Consider the following 19930-nt stretch of genomic DNA (forward strand, 5'->3'; position numbering starts at 1 on the left):
ATACATGATACAAAGTATATAAAGCACTTGCTGTAGTACTTGATGAATGTCACTTTGTTTACTCAAAAACCTCAATTGCATCCCATTGTTTGATGTATAAAATCCAAAGGTTTGTCTCCTTAAAGAGGGCTGGACCCCACCCATCTTGCATTATTTCTTTTCCTTATGTAACATACAAACTTCTTTCTTTCTTTCTCTATGTCTTCTGGAATATGTATATCTTTATTTCCTCTCCTCTTCACTATCTACATCTTCAAGACCTAGCTTAAGTTCAGTCTTCTCCATGAATCTTCTCACATTGTTTCTTTCCTTCTTTGAACCCTTGTTTCAGTTATAATAAATATTACATTATATGATACTTCACAAATTCTTTCACATGTGGTAGATTTCTCTTTCCATCTAGATTGTAAGTTCTTTCAGAAGACAGATCATGTCTTAGTATTTTTCCTATATCTCCCCCAAAGGATCTAGCAGAGTATGAGGAGCTCATGGCAAGTGTTCAACAAATAATTGTTACCTGATTGAGGAAAATAAGCTCCTAAGAACACCTTATAAAATTGTGTAGCAATATATAGTGATATGTATTACCTTTACACATATAAACACATAAATAAGAAGGTGAAAACTTAGCGTTTGCATTCTCTATAGCCTCCACAGAGAGATCATAAGCAGTGAAATCTTGGTGTTGTGGTATACAGAAATGAAGAGTATTAAACCATATTTAAGAACAAAAAAAATTTATAGGGCTTTATATTTGACAGGATGCTTTCATAACATTGTTAATACTTAATCCATGTAAGAATCACAGAAAATAGCTAGCACAAGTATTATTCTCATTTTCTAAGTATAGTAAAACTAAGATTAAGTCACGTTATGACTTGTGCAAGGTCTTGAAAAGTAGTGTCATTGAATCTACTCCCAACCTCCACCATTCTGTCCATTCTCTTTTTTTAAATTTTTTTAACGTTTTATTTATTTTTGAGACAGAGAGAGACAGAGCATGAACGGGGGAGGGGCAGAGAGAGAGGGAGACACAGAATCGGAAGCAGGCTCCAGGCTCTGAGCCATCAGCCCAGAGCCCAACACGGAGCTCGAACTCACGGACTGCGAGATCGTGACCTGAGCTGAAGTCGGACGCTTAACTGACTGAGCCACCCAGGTGTCCCAATTCTGTCCATTCTCTATAAGGCTGCCAGAATAATCATTTTTTAATAATTTTTTTTAAAGTTTATTTATTTATTTTGAGAGCAGGGAGGGGCAGGAGAGGAGAGGAGAGGAGAGGAGAGAGAGAGAGAGAGAGAGAGAGAGAGAAAATCCCAAGTAGGCTCTTCACTGTCAATGCAGAGCCCAAAGTGGGGCTTGAACTCACAGACCACAAGATCATGACTGGAGCAGAAACCAAGAGTTGGTCACTTAACCAGGTTGGACTGAGCCACCCAGGCGCCCCCAGAATAATCTTTTTAAAACAAAGATGGGCGGGGCGCCTGGGTGGCTCAGTCGGTTAAGCGTCCGACTTCAGCTCAGGTCACGATCTCACGGTCCGTGGGTTCGAGCCCCGCATCGGGCTCTGTGCTGACAGCTCAGAGCCTGGAGCCTGTTTCCGATTCTGTGTCACCCTCTCTCTGACCCTCCCTCGTTCATGCTCTGTCTCTCTGTGTCTCAAAAATAAATAAACGTTAAAAAAAAAAAAAATTTTAAAAAAAAACAAAGATGGGATCATGTCACTCCCCTGTTTAAAACCTTCCAGTGTTTTCCCATTTTACATAGAATGATATTCTACCAACCCCCACCACACACACTCACATGCACACATATACACAGCCACACAATCTTGATACCCTCACTATAGTCTGGTTACAGTGGTCTTCTTAACTTTAAACAGGCTTAGCTCACCAAGCTTGTTGCTAGCCCAGAGCCTCTGCTCTTGAATATCTTGCACCTGTATCTTCACAAGGCTGACTCCATCTTGGTATTGAAGCCTCATTTCAAACATCCCCTCTGCAGTGAAGTAACACCCATCTAGATTAATTTGCCCCTCTAGTCATACTTTATCACATCATCCTGTTTTATTTTCTTTATGGCACTTATTATTATCTCAAATTATCTTGTTCATTTTTTTGTTACTTGTATATTGTCTATCCTCACTAGAATGTAGGTCCCATGAGAGCAGGGTTTTTGTCTGACCTATTCACATCTGTATTCCCAGTCTCTGACCGCCTGACACATGATAAGCTCTTAATAAGCATTTGTTGAATAAAGTAGCTGAACCAACACCAGACCAAAACCATGGGTCTTTTGAGACCTAATCCAGTGTTCCTCCAACTATTCCATTTATCCTGCCTTTCGTGAAAGCACTTACACCTTTGGAACTACAATAAGAATTGATATTCAGAATAATGACATTAACATGTGCTGTAGGATTCTCTATTATCAAAGAAAATTTTCATTCAGTTCACTAAACTAAACTAATTAAAGCAGGGATGTCATGGTATATTATTATATTAATACATATAGAAAGATTTCTAACTAAAAATTAGACTTTGTGCTTTTTCTTTAGTTAACCAGGAAATTAAATTAACCCAGCTCTCTTCATTCCCCAAAACTCCTTGTTAATTAGGATTGTTCTATAAATCTCTATTATTAGTAGAATTTGTCATCTGTTTCATTACCCTGTTTATTAGGGCAGTCTGAGCAGGGTGTCTTTGCTCATATCCTGGTATGTGTATCCTAATGAAAAACAAAAGCATTTCCTGGATTCTCACTTTTTTTCCTATTCTTTGACACAGGCATATTTCATGTTCTTTGTATAACAACTTAGTTTTCTTATGTCAGCCCCCTGTAAAAGAAGGAATGAAATTATAGACTTGGCTTTTAAGTACAATAATTAAATTTAGGGTCTGCCTAAAATAAAAGCATTAGTGTTTTGCAACATTGTATGTAATAACAGAAGACTTGAAAAAAAACAACCTAAAAGTCCATCAATAGAGGACTGCTTAAAAAAGTTATAGTATATCCATTCAGTGGACTATTATGCAGCAATTTAAAAAAGAAGACATTCTCTGCTTACCAACATAGAAAGATCTCCAAGTGAAAAAACATGATCCAGAGCAGCCTGCATAGTATGATACGTTTTTGTTTAAGAAGAAAAAAAGAAGAATATGTTTGCTTGTGTATGCATAGAGAAATTCTGGGAGGATATACAGAAAAACAATAACAGTGATAACCAGATTGAAAAGCAATACAATTAGAAACTGGATACATAGGAGATAAGAGGTGAGAAAGAGTTTAATAGCATACCTTTTCATAAATTTATATTTTTTAACTATATGTGTGCATTACCTATTCAAAAGTTTAAATTAAAAAAGGAAGGAAGGAAGGAAGGAAGGAAGGAAGGAAGGAAGGAAGGAAGGAAGGAAGGAAGGAAGAAACACAACTAGAAGTAATATGTGATTCTAGACTGGATCCTGTAGTGGATGAAAAAAATTGGTGTAAAGGACACTAGGACAATTAATAAAATTGGAATATGGAATACAGATTAGATAAAATAACAAGTTTTTTAATTTATTAATTATACTGTGGTTACTTAAAAGAGTATCTTTGTTTTTAGAAATAAACACTGCATTATTAAGAAGTAAAGGGCCTTATATATGCAATTTATGCTCAAATGGCTTGAAAGCATAAATAATATATATATATATATATATATATATATATATATATATATATATATATGGAAGGATTGATAAAGAAATTTTGGCAAAATCTTAAAAACTGGTGAACCTGGATAAATGTTCCATGGGAGTTCTCTTTCTCATCAAACTTTTCTGTAAGTTTAAAATTATGTCCAAATGAAAGGTTAATTAAAAACAAGCAAACAAAAATATTAATATTCTCAAAATTACCTCATTATAAGGAATGACCAAGGTAGAGGAACCTCTTTTAAGAATCTTAAGAGTTTTAGTTTCTAACCTAGTTAAACTTTTCACTTCATGGTGAAGATTTTGCCATCACTCTTCTGTTTTTTCCATACCTGGTGATGCTTAGAGACAGTGGCAGAGGTGGTGACTATAGTCCACCTTGAGACTGAAAACACCTCATCCTGCTATATATCTTCAACAGTTACATCTTGCTCACAATTTAGATGTGACATCAAAAAATGTATAACAAAACATGACATTTTAAAATACCTTGAACAAAATTTTCAAAGGATATTATCATGAGGTTGTATGTATACAATGGTAAAAATATATAGTTAATTTACTAGTGGTAAAGCTACAAAAACATGTAATCTAATTGTTTGGCATTGAGTGCCTGAAGTTTTTATTATTTTTTCAGTTAGATATTGTGGCATTTGTATGAACTTGCCATCTCTACTATAATTGACTTAGCATTACAAACATGTGGAGATGTTTTGATTCTAACCAGAGTGTGTTCCTAAATGATTAGGTAGTGAAGTTTATGTCAAAGTAAAGTGAAAAGTAAATTATTTGTTTATATAAACTGTCCAGAGAATGTTTGAATTTTATTATTTTATATTTTAAGTAAGCTAAATTTCATCGTTCTTAATGAAGGTACCCTGAGGCTCTTATCTAATAAATGACACCAAACAAATCTGATATCAACTGACTTGTTCTTTTCTGTTTCCTGTCTGCTTGGAGAAGCTCATGATTTTGTGGTTTTATAGAAGGAAATCTGGAAAATAGAAATAATAATTATTACATATTAGTAATAATTAATCCTTTTCCTTCTCACTTTAAAAAAGTTTGGAAAGATTTGAGGAGCAATGGCTCTGACTTACCTTTTTTTTTTTTTTTTTAAGATATAAAAAAATGTTGGAGCACCTGAATGGCTCAGTCAGTTGAGCATCCAACTTTGGCTCAGGTCACGATTTCACCGCTTCTGAGTTCAAGCCCTGCATAGGGCTCTCTGCTGACAGCTCAGAGCCTGGAGCCTGCTTCAGATTCTGTCTCCCCCTCTCTCTCTGCCCCTCCCCCACTCACACTGTGTCCCTCTCTCTCTCAAAAATAAGTAAAAACATTTTTAAAAGATATAAAAAAATCTTTTGGGGCACTTGGCTGACTCAGTTAGTACAGCATGCAACTCTTTTTCTTGGGGTTGTAAGTTCGAGCCCCCCAAAAGGGCTTTGTTAAAGATTTATTAAAATCTAGATCTATAACTTAGATCATTTCATTTCAAAAAATCAGAATGTACCAACAATATAATTGAACTTAAATATTATTAAACATTGTTTAATCCTTCTTCAGTAATTTCGAACACATTTCAAGGTCTTATACATTTTCAGGGTCATTATTTTGAAAGGAGCTCTCATAATGTAACTCTAGATACAGAAGATAATAGAGACTGGACTATATCCGTACCAGTTTATGATAGTTCTTTTACGGTCTTGATATTCTTACATATTTATTTCCATTAATAAGTAGAAAAGGTGAAAAATTCTTTATATTACAAGAAATGAACTCTATGACATCTAAAGATAAAGCATCTCAAGGATCTACACATATATCCTGAAAATAGTTTTCATTTAGAATTTTCAATACTTTAGGGGCACCTGGGTGGCTCAGTCAGTTAAGCATCCAACTTTGGCTCAGGTCATGATCTCATGGTTCATAAGTTCAAGCCCCGCATTGGGCTGTCAGCACAGAGCCCACTTTGGATCCTCTGTTCCCTTCTCTCTCTGCCCCTCTCCCACTTGTGCTGTCTCTCTCAAAAACAAATAAACATCTAAAAAAATTATTTTTCAGTAGTTTAGATCAAGAAGTCATGATTCTTTTTTTTTGTTTTTTTTTTTTAATGTTTTATTTTATTTTTGAGAGAGAGAGAGACATAGCACGAGCAGGGGAGGGGTAGAGAGGGAAGGTTACACAGAATCTGAAGCAGGCTCCAGCTCTGAGCTGTCAGTACAGAGCCCAATGCAGGGTTTGAACCCATGGACCGTGAGATCATGACCTGAGACTGAGTCAGATCCTAACCAACTGAACTACCAGGCACCTCAGAAGTCATGATTCTTAAGAACAGAGGTCAAAATCTCTCCCATCTTGAGTTAGGTTCTATTCATAATAAAGATTTATCCAACCAAAAATCAATGACTTTTTCAAACAAAGAACTCAAGGAATTATATCTAATTATGGCTTACTTACCATTTGTATGTAATTATTTTAAAATCTATACTCCAGTAATTAATTCTTATATTAATACTTGCATTACCTTAAGTGTTTTATAGACATATTTTATTATTACACAATGTAACCCTATTATAAATGGTAATGGCATCATTAACTTAGCCAATTTTACTTATTTAGTGGCTGTTTGTTCTTACTTTACAGTTGTTAATTCTCTTTATAGTATGACTTGTACTTGGAAGTAATAAAATCAGATTTCTTTATAAATATTTATGGTATAGTCCTTTTGCCTAAATCAGATTGTAGCCCTTTCCTAATTATTTCTAGTAAAGTCTGCTTACTTTTTTTTTCTGCCTTTGTAGCAATATATACTACACACTCCCTAGAAAATTTAATCCTGGATATTTATGCCTTAACTTCTAATTAATCAAAATGTTGTTAACTACCATGTTGTCCTGGTGTTACAAAATGTGGAAAGTTAGTTACTTAAAGAGTTTAAGTAGATGCTTCTGATATGGAGTGTTAGCATCTACAGTCATATGGTCAAAGGGATCACTAAGCGAAGAATCTTCATCTTGAAGATTATCATATCTGAGCTTATCTCTTGTTGAAAGTAACATTAGTACCAGGTAAGAGAAGGCAGACAAAATATGCTTTTTTATTTTTAATGTTTATTTATTTTTGAGAGAGAAACAGAGCATGAGCGGGGAGGGGCAGAAAGAGATGGAGACACAGAATCCTAAGCAGCATCCAAGCTCTGAGCTATCAGCGCAGAGCCTGATGCAGGGCTCAAACTCAAACCAGGAGATCATGACGTGAGCCAAAGTCAGATATTTAACCAACTAAGCTACCCAGGTGCCCCCAGAACATGCTTTTTGAGATTCTTAGGTTCTTTATTAAGACCCTAAGGTGTTCAATATCTCTTTTTCCTCTCTTAGGTGAGAGTGAAGTGTACAAGTTTTGGCCATATTTGTCCCCATAAGGGATGCAAATTTTGTGATTTCAGAAGTTCAAGCCACCAATAAAAAGCACTATCCAATTTTTTACAGATGTCCTCTGGGCCAAATTTCATCACAAGTAACTCCATTCCACTGTTAAGGGCCAAGTTTAAAGTATTAGGTTACGTTATAGTCAAAACAACCAAGCCCTGGTTCAGACTGCTGTAAGACAAGAACCCATTGCACTGTCCCTTTTGTCCTACCCAAGCACTCAGTGGTAGCTTTCCCTTTTGCTAGTTGACATATAGTTTAAAAGAAATAGGAACTCCTTTGTAAAAAGTAACCAGATTAGGTTATTTGTAATGAGCCCACTAAAATCAGAAATTCTTAACATTGGCATGAAGTATCATAACGGAATAGTACTTACATTTTTTATTATACCATTGTGATTATCTGTAGAGAAACACCCAAGACTCATTATTTATATATTTTAAATTTACAGCTCTTCAACTGTATCCAAGATTTCACTGCCAAGAATGCAGTCAGGCTTGAAGCTTTATTAGAGATCCATGATCCAATCCTTACAAACACTTTCTTTTGCTCGTAGTTTCTGTTCAAGTATTTATACTGTCCAGAAAGGTACTGCTATGATATACAGTCATTCCCAAAATATGTGAACTACCCAGATATAACACATACAGCATGTATATGCTGAAAAGTACCCCAGAAAAGCATTGTTTACAGATGACTTTGCACCTTGGTTCCCAAGTACTCATGTACAGAATATGGAACTCAGGTTCTGTCTCTCTGTTTGATAATGAATGGTCAAGGAGCTTCAAACTTTACTAGGTGAGTTTGTATATTGAGTGTTATAAAGAGAAGTCAGTCTGCCTTTCTTTGGCTCTACTTGCAGAAAATGAAGTCACCGCGTTTGCTGTCTTGGATCAAAACCAGGAAGAAATTGTTGATACCAATGGAGCTGGAGATGCATTTGTTGGAGGTACAGACTCATTTATTTCATACTTACAAGTTAAACATTTCCTTTAACCCTTGCCTCTACCACTTAGCCAAGATTTATGAATTTAATAACTTAATTTCTTCTTGTAAATAATTAACTCCTAATGTTCTTTCCATATGCTACTATCACTGTGAATATTATAAGGTATTTTACAACAGGAAAAATACTTATTTTTGGCTTAAAGATAATTTTCTATTATGCTGTACCCCAGTCATTTGTGTGTGAGAATATTGCTTAAACAAGCTGCATCAAGTATAGTATATAGTATATTCATAGTCCTTCAGGCTTAAATGTCAACACATTGTTGTTCTTCTAAACAAGTTGTGGTGAATTTTAAACAGTATTCTAATAACTAAGGATGGTGTCTTTAGATTGTATCATTTGGTTAAAACATCTGTTTTTAACACAGTAGTTAAATGTTTATGATATACTAGGAAGGGTTAAATTTTTGTCTGATTCAGGCTTAGTAAGAACTGGCACAGGGCACCTGGGTGGCACAATTTGTAAGGACTAAATCATTTTTAGAATGAATACTCAAAAATAAGTCGAAGACAGTTGGAAGATCCTTTGCTTGATGACTTAGATTGATCTAAAATCTGTTTCAAAGGTTCTTTTCCTATGTCTAAACCCCTTCTAGTTAAGTGTAGTTAAGCTAGACTGTGGTCTCTAGAAAGCTTTACATTCCTGACTGATAATCCAGAAGAGTCCCTCCTGATCTCTGTTTATAACATCAGGCTTGAACAGGGACAAAAAAGGCAAATAGAGTTGACCATTGTCCTCCTTTCCTTGGAAGATAATTTGAATCATGGGAAACTTATCTCAAATTATGTAGTATTGTTTAAAATATAGATATTCTTTTAATGATCTTTTTCACCAACATAAATTTCTCATGTTTCCTTCTTTGAAAATATTCATGCCTACTCTTAAATGAGCTGTTAACCAATAGACTCATACATGCCCCAATGCATGTCCTTTTCTTTGGAAAGAGTACATACCACACATAACATTCTATTTTACTGCCATGCTTGTATCTTTTGTGTCTATGCTCTGAGAGTCTTTATCATTGATTAGAGTATTTTGCAGCTATTTTTTCTATGCCTTATTTCTTCAGAGCTGTAAATCCATGTAGGCTAAAAATATCTTATCCAAAATTGGGCTAAATTCTGTAATACATTAAAGAAGCACCATGGATTTCTCACTTAAAATTGGTTAAACCGGAATATTCGTACATAACTTTTTTTTTTTTTTTTAAATTTTAGAGAGTGTGCACATGAGTGGGGAGAAGGGCGAAGGGAGAGGGAGAGAGAGAGAATCTCAAGCACATTCCATACTAAGCGCAGAGCCCAACACAGGGCTCGATGCAGGCCTCGATCCCACAACCTCAGGATCATGACCTCAGCCTAAATCAAGAGTTGGATGCTTAACTGACTGAGCCACCCAGGCACCCCAGTACATAACTTTTAAACTTATACCTTGTGTGTGCATTATTTAAGTACTTTAAATACTTAAAACATTAAGTGTTCTATTTTTTTTAATATTTAGTAAGGTACCATCATATTTAATAGTGACCTAATTAGTCACTACCTTCAGTCCTGGGCTGCCCTGCAAAAACAAACTCCTTTACAAATACCTACCTATAAGTTCCCAGTACTGGGTAAAAACATAGGGACTTTCTGAGGGTGAGAGAAGTCATTCTTAGGGTACTGAAGCTACCCATTTGTATCATGGTAAGGGTAATAAATGAACTACCTCAGGGTGCCTGGTTGGCTCAGTCGGTTAAGCGTGCGACTTCGGCTCAGGTCATGATCTCGCAGTTTCTGAGTTCAAGCCCTGCGTTGGGCTCTGTGCGACAGCTCGGAGCCTGGAGCCTGCTTTGGATTCTGTGTCTCCCTCTCTCTCTGCCCCTCCCTGCTCATGCTGTCTCTCTCTGTCTCTCAAAAATAAATAAATGTTAAAAAAAAATTTTTTTTTAAATAAATAAACTACCTCACCAAGACACTTGGGCTCTCTGTTATAGGATTTTCAGCCTCTTTTTTATTTCACTCTACCTACCTATGATTTATTGTTGGGGTACAGTGAGGTAAGTGGTAAGGGAAGTATGTTGAACAGGGATCCACAAACTTTTTTTATAAAGGGGCAGAAAGTGAATATTTTAGGTTTGCAAGTCACATGCAAGCTGTATTACATATTCCAGTTTTATTTGCTTGTGTATTTGCTTTTTGTTTTGGTTTAGGTTTTTTACAACACTCTAAAAATGTAAAAACCTTTTGTATCTCTCCAGTTACACAAAAACAGGCCACAGGCTGAAATTGGCCCTCAGGCTCTAATTTGTCAACCCCTTGTGTAATATGTTGGCAGCTTCCTCACTTTTTTCACTTTCATCATACCCTGGATCCAAACAGTGGATTTCACTACATGCTGTTGAAATCACTATAGAGAAGGTGGAAGGCAGGCTGACAGTAGGCAGGACTTTACTGGTACTACCTCAATGAGGTAGCCATGTTTCTCACTTTAACCCTACTCTGATCAATTTCCAGGATAATCAGATCCTGACAGATTGAGTCATGCAATGACATGAACACTCCAATGTCATTTTAGAACTGAAATACTTATCTGGGCATGTTTAGCACATTCTGTGTATGTCAAACTATACAGTATAACAATAGGTAACATTTATACAGCACCTACTAGCCAATCAGCATCTTAAGCATTTTACAAATATTAATTCATTTAATGTTCATAAAATCTCACTGAGGTCGGTTATTTTTAACCCCATTTTACTGATGAGAAAACTGAGATACAGAGGGGTTAGGTAACTTGCTCAAAGTCTCATAGCTAGAAAGTAATAGGGACAAAATTCTCATCCAGGCAGACTGGCTCCAGAGTCAGTGTCCTTACTGCACTCTTGCTTCTCTAAACTTTTAGAGGAATCTCATCATTAGGACTGAAAGCCACAGACCAGCCTTACTAACCAAAGCTGTTTTTTTGCCAAAGAGAATCTTTCTGTTATCTGAATAGATGATTTCGTGTATTGAACAGGAGCTTTTGTTATCTGATAGGAATCATGAGGACTCTAGGGTAAGATTGTTGCAGAAAAGAAAGAGAAAGTGAAAGGGAAAATAATCGAAGGACTATAGTCCCTGGTGAGTTTGAACCAGGAGCTTTTTGCTAAGCAGTAGAATCGATTGCACTACAGAGATACAGAAAGACAGATCGTAAACTTGCTGGGTCAGCATGGAATCTGAATACAAGGAGTTATATGAATCAACCATTTAATAGCACCAAGCTAATGCTTTCCATTTTACAATAGAGATGGTCTTGTTAGTTGGAAATACTAAAACAAAAATCTCATTGGTTAAAAACCCCTACTTCCATCTCTACACTAGGGAAAGGCTTTCTACTGGGATCGGAAATACTCCAGCTGTTGAAGCTTACTTCTCTACCTTGAATATGAATGGAGAGGCAATAGCAGCTTTTACATTTACTATGTAGTTTCTTCTTCTTTGCTCTATTTTATTGCCTGATTAACATATCTCCTCTGACTGACACACTCTATCCTTAGATAGTTAATATATTCCTCCTATTACTTTTGAGTTTTGTTGGCTTAAGAGTATTTCTGTCTTTTGTGACTTTGCATTACTATATTCCAGTCCCAGTTTCTTAGATGAAGCATCACTTCATCTACCATGTGCTAATTACATATCCCAGTCCCAGAGTGCCATGTGTTCTTATTAGCCACATAAGAGATATATAACTATAGTACATCATAGATTTTCATGTATAATTTTAAAATGAGTACCCCAAATGTATATAAATTAAATTCATAGTTCCATCTCAAGTGTTCAGTAACAGTGACAATTCCCTCTAGCCTCTACAAGCATGCTTCCTTGTTCTATTTGGAGATCTTAAGAACTCTGTAACATTTGCCCTTTATTTGTCCATAGCCAGGCCTGATGGAACTACCCTTTTCACATTCTCCCTCAAAAGCCCAAGTGCTACGATTGTACCCTTGGAAATGGAGACAATTCTATAATCTCTAAGTGTGATTTCCTAATTTCCCAGGTCAGGAGAAAATTTCTTCCTGTTGTCCTGCTGTGCTTTGTCACAGCAGGTCTGCCTTTTCATTTGGAACCCTCTTTGTCACTGCCATAGTAACAAATGGAAACATTGAGAACATTTTGTGACAGGCACTGTCATTGTTCCTGGTGAAATCTCTTCCCCTGTGTCATCCCGGTAAATGAAACTGAGAAGAAAAATCATAACAAATAACATGAAAGGGGACCTAATCAATATGTTCCCAGTGGGCTGTCAATACCAGCCTGTGTTAATCTAATATGATTTAGTTGTAAGTTTTATGGCAGCTGTAGGAATATGGACTAGACCTACAAATCACTAAAAGTGAGTACACCTTTGACAGATTATACCCAAGAACATATATATATATAGCTCTCAGATAAAAGACTGGAGACCTCACCCAAGGACCAACATTCTTAGGATTAAAAAAGCTTCGTTAAATGTAGTTAAGAGCCATATATAGCTTAGAACAGTTTCTTTTGAATGACAGTAAAGTAACTGTGCTAACCTCTAATACTTTTTATTTTTAAGTTTCTCATGACAGCTTTAGCAGAGAAAATATATCACCCTAAAAGATATTACCTATAGTATACAAATGACTATTAAATGCACTTAGCAATCACAATGTAAATAATTACCCTATTTCCCATCTAATAAGAAGAAACATCAATTTTACTTTATAATTCATTTTCAAAAAGAATTTTGGTTAAGAGAAAAAGGTCTAAGTTTCTCAAACAAGGATGCTACTTCCTTCTCAAGTAACACGTGTCTATACGTCTGAGAGTCATGGGGATTTTCTAAATTATCTTCGTATTTTCTATTCTCACCTTGTTTATTTGTTCCCAAACGTGTAACTTGCTCTCCTGTTCTTAATTGCTGCTAAATTGTGCTATGCAAAGAAGTGGCACAGAATTCTTGTGATATTTTTTCTGCACTACCTCTTTTCTTAGCTGTCCAACTCAGAAAATTAGAAAATAACTTAAATATGTCATTTCTCACAACAATTCACTCAAGAATCAAAACTTTCATATAGCACTCATTGTATGCAGAGGATTTATTGGATGATGACCAAGATACGAGTTGCATACTCCTACTCACCCCCACACCCACACCCAAGGAAACAATAATACCTTTCCCTGTCTTGTAACTTCAGTAGGACATCTTTGGTATTTTATTTCTTTTTCTTTTTTTTTTTTAATGTTTATTTATTTTTGAGAGAGAGAGACAGAGCGTGAGCAAGGCAGGGGCGGAAAGAGAGGGAGACACAGAATCCAAAGCAGGCTCCAGGCTCTGAGCTGTCAGCACAGAACCCGATAACGGAGCTCGAACTCATGAGCTGTGAGATCATAACATGAGCCAAAGTCGGATGCACAACCAACTGAGCCACCCAGGAATTTATTTCTTAGGCAGCGGTTTTCCTTAAAACCATCAAATGCAGTATGAAATTGACTTCATCATTCAGAATAAGAAATTCACCATGGACAGCAGCCCAAGTTCACAGTGGGGGAGGGGGGATTCATACCTTGCACAGTCATAGGACACTCTGCGATGCACAGTCATAGGACACTTCACGACATGCTATTCTAGTGCTGATGTGGGACCAGGAACAAGTTTCAAGAACAATTGCCTAAAGTTATTTAAGCCTTTGTTGGCTTAAAGAGGTAGATGATTCTGAAGCCATGACAAAAAAAATAGAAATAACTAGTTCACATGGAATACTGGATAATTTTAGGTTGTAAAGTCTGGGGGCGCCTGAGTGGCTCAGTTGGTTAAGAATTCGACTTCGGCTCGGGTCATGATCTCACAGTTCATGGATTCGAGTCCAGTGTTGGGCTCTGTGCTGACAGCTCAGAGCCTGGAGCCTACTTTGGATTCTGTGTCTCCCTCTCTCTGTGCCCCTCCCCTGCTCACACTCTGTCTCTCTCTCTCTCTCTCAAAAATGAATAAACGTTTAAAAAAAATAATTAAGTTGTAAAGTCTAGAATTTCTCACAAACATGAATGCTTCCTCAAAGAACTAGTATCCTGGATGTCCTCCACCTAGAACAATTATAAATAGATAATGGAATTCAAAGGACTTTGTCTTCTGGGAGATTTCAATAAGACAGATAGTCTGAGCCATGTAGATTATCAGACCCTGAAGCTCAAATATGAACCTAAGTTTTCTAAATTTGAAGGTTATTGAGAAATATTTATTCTAAGAAAACAATGTTGATATTTATAAGATTGTATTTAGTGACAGAGGGCCAGAGGAAATGTCATAAGCAACATTTCTGAAGTTAATTTTCTTAGATAGAATTGTGAAATGGCAAAATATATGCGTATCACTTTCCTGGTCTTGAATATTTACTAGTCAAATGGAACTAATTTGAATTCATTAGTGGACCCAACTGCTATTACATGGACTTGATCAATCTTACCTACCATATCTGTCTGGTTCATATAACATGTATTAGTTGTATACATAACAAACCACCCCCAAAACTTTGTGACCTAAAACAACAACCATTTATTTAGCTCCACAAGTCTGTTGATTGGCAGCTAGGCCAAGGCTCAGCTGGGCAGTTCCTCTGTCTCAGAGGTGGAAAAGATCAAGTATGCCCAAAGTCACAGTGAAAACCAGGATTCAAACTCAAAGTTTGACCCCAGAGTTCTTAGCACTAATTATTTTGTTATACTCTGTTCCATTAGTATATCATCTTATCTTCCCCTCCAAAGGAGGAGAAATAGCCAAAATGGTTTTCTAAACACTAGTCTATAGACTGATGCCTGTCTATGACCTAACAGATTTTATCAATCAATAAATACCAAGATTAAAAAAAGTAGGAGCAATATAATAAGTTTTCATGAAGCTAAATGTATTCAGTTTTAGATCTTGTCTTAATTGTGTTTGAATTTGTTACAGTGTACCTTCATTGGCTTTGTAATTTATATAAATAAAATAATTAAAGTCATGTTAGTAGTGCTGATGCATAGCCTGGCTAATCTTGGGACCTAGCAGAAGTCTTAGTCATGGTAAAAAAGTGATTAAAAACAACTTTCCAAACTACTTATATGAAAATTTGTATGAAACAGAACCTCTGATGTTGTAAAGCTGCTTACTATCAATAGTCTGAATAAAACATAAATTACACAATTACTAAATTCACAACTGTTCTCACTTCAGATATATGAATTCCCAAACCTGGGGTATGAACACTGGCTCTTAATTTTTTTTTTCATTTAATTATCCAGCTAACATTGACCTTTTATAGAGATGAGATATGTTTGGTTTTTTTGAAGAAATTTTTTTAATGTTTATTTTTGAGAGAGAGAAAGACAAAGCATGAGTGGGGGAGGGGCAGAGAGAGAGGGAGACACAGAATCTAAAGCAGGCTCCAGGCTCTGAGCTGTCAGCACAGAGCCCGACACAGGGCTTGAACTCATGAACTGAGAGATCATGACCTGAGCTGAAGTCGGATGCTTAGCCAACTGAGCCACCCAGGCGCCCCGAGATATGTTTGTTTTATTTCTAGTCCATGAAATAGATGGCAAATTAAAAACCAGTTTCTATCATCAAACACTCTTAAAATTTTAGAATCACCCTTTGGTAAGAATTGTCAGCTGAGCAAATGAAGGTTTTTCAGTTGAGTTAAATAACAATATTAGTTGTCTTGCTTATGAATTCGGGCATAAATATGCTCACATAAATAAGTTTTCTATCATCTTCTTATTCTGGCAGCTGTGACCTTCCTTGTCCTGATGAGCCTTTTTGTTTTTTAACTATATTATATGTTAGTGCTGAAAGGGAATACTTTTAAAAATCACATTTCCTGGTTTTCAGGTTTTCAAACTGTTTACAGTCACCAAAGTATGTTCAAATGAGGTCTTATCTGAATCAGAATGAAATGAGATTAAACAAATCCTCATTTGGTCTTATTCACATTTTATTTGGTGGCTCATAAACAACGCCCTGGAACGAGTCGATGTTAGGTATGAAAGCCATGGTCTGTTCAGAAGTCCCCATTTGATGGATGAGGAAAGTGAATCCCATAGAAAGGGACTTAATTGCAAATATGTAGTACTAGGAGACAGATCTCCTGACTCATTAATTCATGGTTCAATAATTACACATGTTAATAACCCAGATGAAAGTTTTTCATTAAGCAGTCTGTTATATAGGCCTCTTAGAAATATATAGGTCAAGACAAGAGTCAATATCCCAAATAGATAGAAGTCTTTGATGTACATTTTCTTGGCATATGGATATCCAAGATGTTTGACTTTAACTATAAACAAAAGCATATGCTAAAACTCTTATTTTGGGAAGAACCACAACAGAGATCACGCATTAGGTTTAAAATTCAAATTCTAACCTAATCTTGCACATTTTTGATTCATAAGGAGGAATGATCTTTAAAGCAGTATTTTGAAAGGGGTTGGGGCAGAAGAGCAACTTAACTATACAAGTAAAACATATGGTTTAGTGGTCCTCTTCAGGATCTTGCCTGAATTGGGGGCATTTAAAAGGTTTTTGGTTTGAGTTTTGTTTTGTTTTTTAATTCAAATGCAGTATCCCATGCCATATTAATAGAATTTGACAGGTTTCCATTTTCAGTCACCAGAAAGAGGAAATAAGTTATCCTCATAGTTACAGCACTGGCCACTTGCCCATATATTATACCATGCTGCTCAGTTGCTCATTTTGTGTGGGAGGATGTGTGGTGCTAAGCTATTATAAAGAAACCTTTGCTCTGAATTGACTTCCTGTCCATGTCAGTCACTTGCCCATCTGACACTACTTAGGCTTTGGTTTTCATTATACAAATACCTGCTAAGTCAGACCTTTCCCTGGCAGGCAAAGTAGCTTTTTAGGTTGTTTCAAAATTTAATGTTTGTTGATTTTCTTTTTCCAGAAAACTATGTATTTTCTAGCATATATATGGATCATAACTTGTTACTTGAGTTCATGACTAGTTGGTAGTCAATATGAAATCAAAACATAAGAAAACAAAATTTTACTAACTAGACTACATAGAAAATGAAAGAAAAAGAGTTCACATCTGAGCACTTTTCCCTTGAGGGAAACCATTACTTTGTCACATCTGGGTAGTCTAAGCTAGCCAAATTGAAGTGGGAATTTCCTGCCAGATGTTAGTCCTTTGAGCAACCTGTGAAACTCTAAAAGAGGGTATATGAGATCTTATTTGGTAGGGCTATAGCCACTGTGGAAGCTCACTCCTAATAGGTAGCAGACATTTTTATGTACTACCACTAGTTAGGAGGTTGTGTGGCCTATCTAAAGCTAACACTGTTTGGTCTTGTTAAATACATAAATATGGAAGGCCTAATTTGGGAAGTACAACATCAGGTCTCACAGATATTCTAGCAAGAGTAAGTACTGCATTGCAATGACCTCCCAAATGTACATGACGAAAGTTCTCTTTCATTAAGAAAAAGAAGGTAAGACTGAGCCATCCAGGTACTCCATATAACTTGAATAAGGTCATTTTACAAAGGCACTGAACCAAAATAAGCCTCTAAATATGAAGGAAATTAAGAATCTGAAATGGCAGGGAAAATACCAAGTATTTACATCAGCTTCCTGTTCCACATGCACATGGGAATTAGGAAGCAAAAATTTCATTCAGAAGAGTTGTGCACAAGAAGTAGAAATGCTTTTATCCAGTTGAAACAAGAAACATTTTTAAGGGGGGGACAAAGACTTTCCACATGATCTCACTGTTTTTGTCATCCTCTTAAAGGAAAATATTGACATTTACCAGACTGTTTGCTCCAGCTTTCTGATCTCCTGCAGTTTATTTTTATAACAACCTTATCGATGGGCCTCTTACCCAGCTCTCTAGGTTTAACTGAGTTGAGTCGATTTGTTACCACAGCTTCAAGTAGCTGTTACAGAACAAGCAAGACATCCTAATAAAGCTGTAAATGTGTTTACTCAAACAGAGTATTGATTTAACTTGGAGAGGGAGAAACCGGTGCTTAGCACAGTGTCAGGGTGGATGAATTTCACTGCAGCTTTTCATTGTCATCTGTCATGGTTGTGAAACACTAAGTAAAGCCATCAGAGGATAATTAGAAGTACCAGAAATTTAGCCCCTAAAATCAGTTAACCACTTGGGAGTTTTGTAGCTTAATTAGCTTTTATTAAAAATTTCCTCCAGTAATAATAGTCAAGCACTTTTAATGGTGTTTTCAGATAGAGCAAGATTTCCAGGTTGTGACTTGTTAAGTATATGAATTTAACAGGTAAAGGTTTTCCAGAGTTTTTCTCACTAATTAGGCTAACACCAGAACACAATGTAAAGACACCGTGATCTGTACTCAAACCAGCAAAAGTACATGATTTTTCTGGAAAATCCATTTCAAAGGAGTAGTAAAACAATTATAAAATATTTAAAACACATGTTGTTGTAGAAAAAATACCCTGTTAACATCTTTATTAAATGTAAATGTTTAATACATAAAACTACAAACATAAATGTTTAATACATAAAACTGTCAATACCACCCTTGTTTCTAGATACCTTTTTTTTTTTTTTTTTCAGAGAGAGAGCACAGGAGCTGGGGAGAGGGGCATAGGGGGAGGGAGGGAGGGAGAGAGAGAGAGAGAGAGAGAGAGAGAGAGAGAGAGAGAGGAGAGAGAATCTTAAGCAGTTCCATGCTCAGCATAGAGCCCAACAGGGGGCTTGATCTCAAGACCCTGGGATCATGACCCAAGCCCATATCAAGAGTTGGATGCCAAACCACCTGAGCCACCCAGGCACCCCTAGATACCATTCTTCATTTTTTAAATGCTTATTTATTTATCTGGGGGGAGAGCAGAAAGAGAGGAAGAGAGAGAATCCCAAGCAGGCTGTGCATTGTCAGCACAGAGCCCAGCATGGAGCTTGATCTCACAACTGTGAGATCATGACCTGAGCTAAAATCAAGAGTCAGACACTTAACTGACTGAGCCACCCAGATGCCCCACCATTCTTCATTAAAAAAGAATCTAAAATATTCTGGTTTGGGGCGACTGGGTGACTCAGTGGGATAAGCATCCGACTTCATCTCAGGTCACGTTTGTGAGTTCAAGCCCTGCATCAGGCTCTGTGCTAACAGCTCAGAGCCTGGAGCCTGCTTCGGTTTCTGTGTCTCCCACTATCTCCACCCCTCCTCTGCCCTCTCTCTCTCTCTCAAAAAATGAATTAAAACATTAAAAAAATTTTTTTAAATAAAGTAAAATATTCTGGCTTGCTATAAGTTAGTCATCATCTTAAAGATTAAAAAAGTTGATGTGGGGCACCTGGGTGGCTCAGTTGGTTAAGCATCCAACTTCAGCTCAGGTCATGATCTCACGGCTAGTGGGTTCAAGCACCCTATGAAGCTCTGTGCTCCAGCTCAGCTGGAGCCTGCTTAGGATTGCTTCCTTCTCTGTCTGCCCCTCCCCCACTTGTGCTCTGCCTCTCTCTACCTCAAATATAAATAAATATTAAAAATGATTTTTTTCAAGTTGTACACCTGTGTAAAGAAAAGTTCAGACTGAGGAGTTGCTTACCTTCTATAGAAATTGAATTAGCTATTAAATTTGATAAAAGGTATTCATATAAACACTCTACCCGCCCTCTTGCAAATGGCTTCAAAAATGTCATCGTCAAAAAAAATCACCTAGGATGATGAACACAAAACTGAAAACTTATTTAAAATAAGTTTGGGATGCCTGGGTAGCTCAGTTGAGCATCCAATTCTTGATATCAGCTCAGGTTATGATCCCAGAGT

The 19930-nt window shown here is 36.5% G+C and overlaps 1 protein-coding gene across 4 annotated transcripts in view; it reads left to right on the plus strand.

Annotated features, from left to right (window-relative positions):
• ADK (adenosine kinase) overlaps nt 1-19930 on the plus strand; it is a 513465-nt gene that overhangs the window by 465550 nt on the left and 27985 nt on the right. For all 4 annotated transcript variants that reach the window (XM_019444618.2, XM_019444621.2, XM_019444620.2 and 1 more), the window contains one exon: nt 7992-8078. In XM_019444618.2, coding sequence (XP_019300163.1) covers nt 7992-8078 — 87 coding nt within the window. The remainder of the gene's footprint in view (nt 1-7991; nt 8079-19930) is intronic.

This window comes from Panthera pardus, unplaced genomic scaffold, assembly GCF_024362965.1.
Source record: "Panthera pardus isolate Hobbes unplaced genomic scaffold, ASM2436296v1 HiC_scaffold_22, whole genome shotgun sequence".
Lineage (NCBI taxonomy): Eukaryota > Metazoa > Chordata > Mammalia > Carnivora > Felidae > Panthera > Panthera pardus.